Source organism: Limulus polyphemus, unplaced genomic scaffold, assembly GCF_000517525.1.
Source record: "Limulus polyphemus unplaced genomic scaffold, Limulus_polyphemus-2.1.2 Scaffold68, whole genome shotgun sequence".
NCBI classification, from domain to species: domain Eukaryota; kingdom Metazoa; phylum Arthropoda; class Merostomata; order Xiphosura; family Limulidae; genus Limulus; species Limulus polyphemus.
Window position 1 is genome coordinate 32,365 of NW_013665678.1, and position 7,417 is coordinate 39,781.

The window sequence follows — 7,417 nt, forward strand, 5'->3', positions numbered from 1 at the left end:
CCAGGACAGTTTGTCTTGTGTTCTGTCCCACAGATTGCAAGCTGAGTGCCCTAACACCTGAACAGTTTGTCTTGTGTTCTGTCCCACAGATTGCAAGCTGAGTGCCCTAATCACCAGGACAGTTTGTCTTGTGTTCTGTCGCACAGATTGCAAGCTGAGTGTCCTAACCACCTGAACAGTTTGTCTTGTGTTCTGTCCCACAGATTGCAAGCTGAGTGCCCTAATCACCAGGACAGTTTGTCTTGTGTTCTGTCGCACAGATTGCAAGCTGAGTGTCCTAATCACCAGGAAAATTTATCTTGTGTTCTGTCCTACAGATTGCAAGCTGAGTGTCCTAATCACCAGGACAGTTTGTCTTGTGTTCTGTCCCACAGATTGCAAGCTGAGTGCCCTAATCACCAGGACAGTTTGTCTTGTGTTCTGTCCCACAAATTGCAAGCTGAGTGCCCTAATCACCAGGACAATTTATCTTGTGTTCTGTCGCACAGATTGCAAGCTGAGTGCCCTAATTACCAGGACAGATTGTCTTGTGTTCTGTTTTAGAGATTTCCATGTTGTATCTTACAGGTCTTTTGTATTAATGCTATAGCTTTTTTTTTTTCCAGGTCTGTTTTGTGACTACCGTGATTTGTATTGGAGTTCGACTAGATGTGTATGCTGTAATATCAGCACTGTGGCTGTGTGGTCTCTTTCTGCTGAGGAGAAAAGTTATGAGCCTAGTTTGGCCCTTTTATGTGTCATATCAGTGCATTGTTTTACCTATACAGTACTTGATGTGTGTGGGGATACCTGCTGGATTTTGTATTGGTAAGTTCAGTATGGGATTACTGCTGCATGAAGTTATGTAATTTTAGCATTCAGATATTGTCTGGTTAGTATATTTGCAGATTAAAGAATACTCTTAGGCTTAGTATCACTGTATAGTTGTGAAGGTATCTTGTCATCTACAAACCAAAATAGGCTTAGCTTTCGTATCAGTATTTAATTTTTTTTAGTGTTTTGCATAAAAAGTAAGCTTAGCTTTAGTATAAACAGAATATTTTGTTCTTGTTTTACAGATTGAAAAATAGGCTTAATATTAGTAGAATAGTAAATGTCTTACATGTGCTTGATATTCAGAATAAATGGAATGTCAGTAAAGTGGCATATTAATATAGGAAATTTGTAAAAGTGGATTTACTGTTTCTGTAAATTTTCTATTTTTTGATGTAAATCGTCAGGTTTTGTTCCTCAGTAATCCACCAGTTAATTCAAAATCATTTATATGAAAGCTCATTTCATAGTATAGTATAGAAAAGTTAACTGCAACTTAACTGTGATAATTCCCTTAACATCAGGTCTGTGAGCTAATGAGACTGAATTCAGGATATTGGGTGGGTTACAAAGGTTTGTCACAGTTTCCTGTATCTGATAAAGGACTCAATCTGTTAACTGCCACAATAACTCACCTCTCAATAATGTTCAGTCTTGGACTCCTTACCATAGAGAGAGAACTATAAATTGTTGAAAATGGTTCAGAGGAAGGCTTAGGATGATACCTAGGATGAAAGGTTACATACAAGGAGAGGTTAAGATCTCTGAACTTGTATTCTTTTGAAAAAAAAGAGTTAGAGGAGATCTGATTGAGAATGTTTAGGGAACTGATAGTGTTGATGCATCATTTTTTTCATATTTAATGGTGATAAAAGTAAGACTAGGGGAACAAATATAAAGTTTGGCAGGGTAGGAGTCATCTTTATTTTTCTAACAGGTGGTTGGCCTTTAGAACAAGTTGTCTTCAGATTTGGTAGATGCAGTTAATTTAAAGGAGTTTAAGAAAAGGCTTGATAAACATTTGGATGATAAAGGCTGACTTTGAGTTTAGAAAATTGAAGAAAATTGCTTTATAGAGATGAGTAACCAGACCTTGTATTGTACAACATGTGCCACCACTATTTTGTTTTGTGTGGAATTTTGATTTGGTGTATGATCTTTAATCTTTCACAGACAGGAAAATAGTACAAATTTGGTCATGCTGCTGGACAATTCAGATTCCACATATCACACTTAGTTCAAATTCCTATTCTGAATTGAAAAAAGGAGAGAGCAGAAAGCTTTCTTGGGGAATCAACCCACTAGCCACGTTTCCCTGACCCACTAGTCATGTTTCCCTGACTCACAGACTGGATGTTACTATAACACTATATTAAATATAAAAAATGTTTACATCTGGCATTTCATTGATTTTAATGTCATAACTTAGTAGTAAACCAAAATTTTGTACCTTGTAGTTGTAGAAATTACAATAACATGTTTTCTTTTTATGTTTAGAAAGAAACTATTTTACACGTTGTTTTAAAACACCATTTACTCCTTCAAAAGTTTAAGAGATAACAGTTTTTGTTTTCTCTTCTTAATCATATGACTTTTTCTTATGTGTATTTGAAGCTACAATTTTTTTTCAATTTCTATTTTTGCAAATTACAACTTACTAAGAAATCTAAGTATATTTTCTGTTGAGTCAGAAAAACAACTAATGTTACTGATTTATAATACACTGAGTCTGATAAAGTATCTATAGTAGTAGTAACGTGTCTTGTTCAACACACCAAGTTTTTAAACATTAGTTAACTATTGAAGCTTGACTAGCAGTAATCTTATTGGCACATTTACTTATTTGTGTCTGTTTCAATAGAATATCCTTGGAGTATTAGTTCTATTTTTAACGAGGAATTACGAGAATGGCTTTATCTTCCTGATTTTCAAGCACCACCTGATTCATATAAAATACTTGGTAAGTGCTTTGTATTTCATTATTGTCAGAGTTTTTCAGAGAGTTTTTTTGGTTTGAATGGGTGCCATTTCTAGTATTTGTATTTTAATATGGACTAATCAAATCTAGAAACAAAGCTGTGTAACTATATTTTTCACAAACCTTGATAGACTTTACAAAGTAATTGATTAGTTAGTGACAATAGTTTGGTTAGTGATTTGGTGTGAATGTATCAGTAATTGTTAGGCTATATTTGATTACTTGTTCTTTGACTGAGTATCTAATGTGTTTATTTGGATAAAGTTTACCTAAAAATTACAAGCAGTCCGTTTTAAACTGACAGATGTATAAGCTGGTAAGGTTTTTATACTGATGTGTTTATTGGTGGTGTTGGCATACAGTCCATTTAACAAGTTTTTGTTTTGAGTTGTTTAATGATAGGTCTATAAGTAATATTGTATGTACCAATATTTAATTAAAATATCCTGAATTGGCATTTTATGAAACTGGACATATTTTAAGAGTGTGAATGGTACAGGAACTAGATTACACATGTAAATAGATGTTTCATATTGATTTTGTAAAAAAAAATACTTAGGTCATAAATACAAACAAGTTAAAACAAATGTCAGTTACAGTTGTTAGTGTTCTTTATGTGTATATAGCACTTTTCAGTAACTTAAGATGCAGAATGAAACTTACAAAAGTAAAATTTCCTATTGTTACTATACTGTGGCTTCTTTAATTAGCATTGTTTCCATTAGTTCACACACCATAGCGCTTTGATTTTTGATCGAAGAGGTATTTTTGTTTCAAGTTAAGTCATTTTAGAATAATTACTCTTCATTAAGTTTTCTGTGAAGATATATGGTGATCATTTTCTACTTTATACCTTTCAGTGGACTTCTTCCAACTTTTGTTTGCTTGCTGTCAGTTACACGTATTTTCCATTGAGAACAGCTCATACGCTGAAGAGAATGGAGGAAATAATTCTGAAATATGGCTTTTAAGTGATCCCAAAGATCTCGTAAACCCTATACCAGACTTTGTCACTTATACAAAGTTAGTACGTTGGAAAGTTACAATAACACTGAGTAAATGTAGTTATACTTTGGTGAAAATATATATTAAAATATAAAATGTGGTTAAAACTACTTTAAATGGAAGGGATAAATTTAGTCAATGGTTTATCCAAACAATTTGTATCAGAGGCCAATGCATTAATATATTTATTTTACTGAAAATTTAATATAACATTTAATCAAAATTAATTTCATTGTTATCACAAGTAGCTTTTTAAGGGGGAGGGCATTATAGGCCTTTTGTATCTATTCATTATTTTCACTTCTTATTAGAAAATTATTATTATTTTTGTTAAAATGTATATATCAATTTTGATAGTATTAAAAGATATTTGATAAAAAGCGTCATTTTCCCAGGAACTTCTTATCAGTTGGTTAGTTATGTCCATCAGGGTGTGGATCTCATTTATCTGTTTTTATTTTTTTTCCAACATTTTTGGTACTTTTTTGAGTAATATCTTAAATATATGACAAACATTTGCCAGTAGTTAAAAAGTTAGTTTCAATATTTATATTAGCCCAGTAGCAGACACTCATACTAAGTTATAGATGTGTTTTTATTATTTCAGTGGCAGAGACTCATATTGAGTTAAGGATGTCTTTCATTAGTTCAGTGGCATGTACTAAATTATTAAAGACGTATTTTATTATTTCAGTGACTAAAGTTTATACTGGATTAAGGACATATTTTTTATTAATAATGGCTGGAGACGTCTTGAATGGGTAATGACGAAAAACTTTAATATAAGTTTTTCTTCATTACCCATTCAAGACGTCTCCAGCCATTATTAGTCTCAAAGTGGGTTCCTCATCACCGAATATTTTTTATTAGCTGAGAGGAAGAGAACAGCATTGAGGATGTTTTTATTTTCATCTTCACACAAGAACTGCAGATCTTTTAATCCAAAAGTAAAAGTTAACAGGAATTTCTAAAGTGGTATCTTAACTTTACAGATAGTAAAAGTTAACAGGAATTACTAAAGTGGTATCTTAACTTTACAGATAGTCAAAGTTAACAGGAATTACAAAAGTGGTATCTTAACTTTACAGATAGTCAAAGTTAACAGGAATTTCTAAAGTGGTATCTTAACTTTACAGATAATAAATGATGACAGGAATTACTAAAGTGGTATCTTAACTTTACAGATAGTAAAAGTTAACAAAAATTACTAAAGTGGTATCTTAACTTTACAGATAGTAAAAGTTAACAGGAATTACTAAAGTGGTATCTTAACTTTACAGATAGTAAAAGATGACAGGAATTACTAAAGTGGTATCTTAACTTTACAGATAGTAAAAGATGACAGGAATTACTAAAGTGATATCTTAACTTTACAGATAGTAAAAGATGACAGAAACTATTAAAGCAGTATTTTAACTTTACAGATCATATTTGGATATGATCAAGGTGTTGGTATTCTTCTCCTCTTACTGGATAACACTTGCAGTGGTTTTTCTCGCCGGGACCAGCAGAGTTAGTTTGTTTGCCATGGGCTATGTAATCGGCTGCTTCTTCTTTCTTTGGAATGGAAATGAATTTTATTTGAAGCCATTAAAAACCCTTCTTAGGATGTGAGTTTCTGATTTCAAGATTTGTTTTGATAGAAATGTGATAGCTCAATAATAAAAAAGATCATTTATTTATCTCTGTTGTTTTGTTTCAATTTTTTTATTTTTCCTTCACTGGCAGGGATAAATAGGCCCTTATGGAGAATATTTAGATTATCTTATACATGTATGAGTATCTGTTCTGGTGAACAGGATAAGCCTAGCTCTATCCCCCTCATCCCCTGTCATCCCTTTTCAAATATTAAAATTCCAAATGTAAATATGTATGTAATATTATGTTCAATTTGCTGTAATGTAGATTTAATATATTTTTATGAATGTGATACTGTATTCACATTGACGTATGAAATATACTACAAAAAAATGCAATATTGTAATTTATAATGTATCAAAAGAAAAAATCCATTTCCAGGTATTGAATTATCCAGAGAAAAAAAAAAGTAGAATAAAATACATTTGCTGACTTGATTTTAATCTCATTTTACACAGTAAGTATTATAATGTAGCCTTACTCTTTTCATTTAGTCTATTTTATGGTAGACAGCATTTTTATTTAATAGCTAAGCCTACTGTTTGCTTTTTCACACACAACACTCTTAATTCTGCATACATTTCTTTTGTATGTGAGGTTAAATATATGATGTATTAGTAGATGTATAATTAATAATCTATAACTAAATAGGCCTATCCACTCTAATACTAATAAAAAAAAAATACAATTTCTAAGTTCAACTCATCTTCCACCTCATGCAAGTGCTGTACCAGTTAATGCTGACTTGACTTTAATCTCATTGTACACAATATGTATTATAATTTCAGCCTTACTGTTTTCACATATTCTATTTTATGGCAGATGGCATAATTTTATTTTATAGGCTAAGCCTACTGTTTGCTTTTTCCCACACAACATTCTAATTCTGCATACATTTCTTCTGTGTATGAGGTTAAATACATGATGTATGAATTGATGCATAGTTAATGATCTATAACTAAATAGGCCTATAATGTTATATTCTAAATTAAATGTTAACTCAAACTTACCAAAACATGTCAAGCCTGCATGAAATTTATTTGTGTAATATATATGTTAAGGATAAAATTACCGGTTCGGCTACCAGATGATAGACGCATATATCAACGAATAATTGTCGTTTTGCGCACCTTTGCATGAAGGAAGTGTGACCTGTACAGTGAACGCGGTGGACAAACAAGCAAACAAAGATAGAGATTTTGCATTTTATATATAAATATGATAAAAATAATTAAATTCTACTAAGGCTAAATCTGTCTTTAAAGAAAAACAATGATTGATTATTTTCCATTATCAAATTGTTAAAATCTTCTTTTACTCTTTTGTTTTTCAGATGGAATTGTCTACTAGCCTATAATGTTATTGTAATTTTGCTCAAATCCATCTTGGAGGTAATTTTATATTATATTCTAGATTGAGATTTACATTATCCCATATGATGTAATTTCACTTACACTGCTTATTTATTTTAACAGAAATGTTAATTTTTTCAGAGTTAATTTAACTTGTTGGCATGGTCTACATGGATAACAATAATTGATGTTCTAAAAGTACTTCTACTCAGTGAGACTTGTAATGTCTCACCTGCATTTGACTGCATTGGTATTGTGAAACTCAAAATGACAGAAAGGTCGTGAGAAAAAACTAAATAGAAAGGTAATGTAATATTCTAGAAAATTCCGTCAGAGTAAATTTAGAGTGAATAAAACAAAAATTTTTAGTAATAGTATGCATTTTTCATACAACATAGACCAGATCAGTTAAATACCTAGGTTTATTCTTTAAATTATAATAAATAATTAAAAACAACGTTTTATATTTACACACTAAAAACTTTATTGAAGCTGTACGGCTTCTTTAAAATTTTTATTGTGTAAATGTAAAACATTGTTTTTAATTATTTATTATAATTTAAAGAATAAACCTAGGTATTTAACTGATCTGGTCTATGTTGTATGAAAAATTATAATAAATAATTAAAAA

The 7,417-nt window shown here is 31.0% G+C and overlaps 1 protein-coding gene across 1 annotated transcript in view; it reads left to right on the top strand.

Moving 5' to 3' along the window:
- The window catches only part of LOC106465435 (piezo-type mechanosensitive ion channel component 2-like), a 47,064-nt gene that overhangs the window by 32,333 nt on the left and 7,314 nt on the right, over positions 1–7,417 (top strand). The window contains exons 15-19 of the mRNA XM_022393852.1: positions 606–807; positions 2,675–2,773; positions 3,652–3,814; positions 5,221–5,406; positions 6,768–6,825. Of these exons, the coding sequence (XP_022249560.1) occupies positions 606–807; positions 2,675–2,773; positions 3,652–3,814; positions 5,221–5,406; positions 6,768–6,825 (708 nt within the window). The remainder of the gene's footprint in view (positions 1–605; positions 808–2,674; positions 2,774–3,651; positions 3,815–5,220; positions 5,407–6,767; positions 6,826–7,417) is intronic.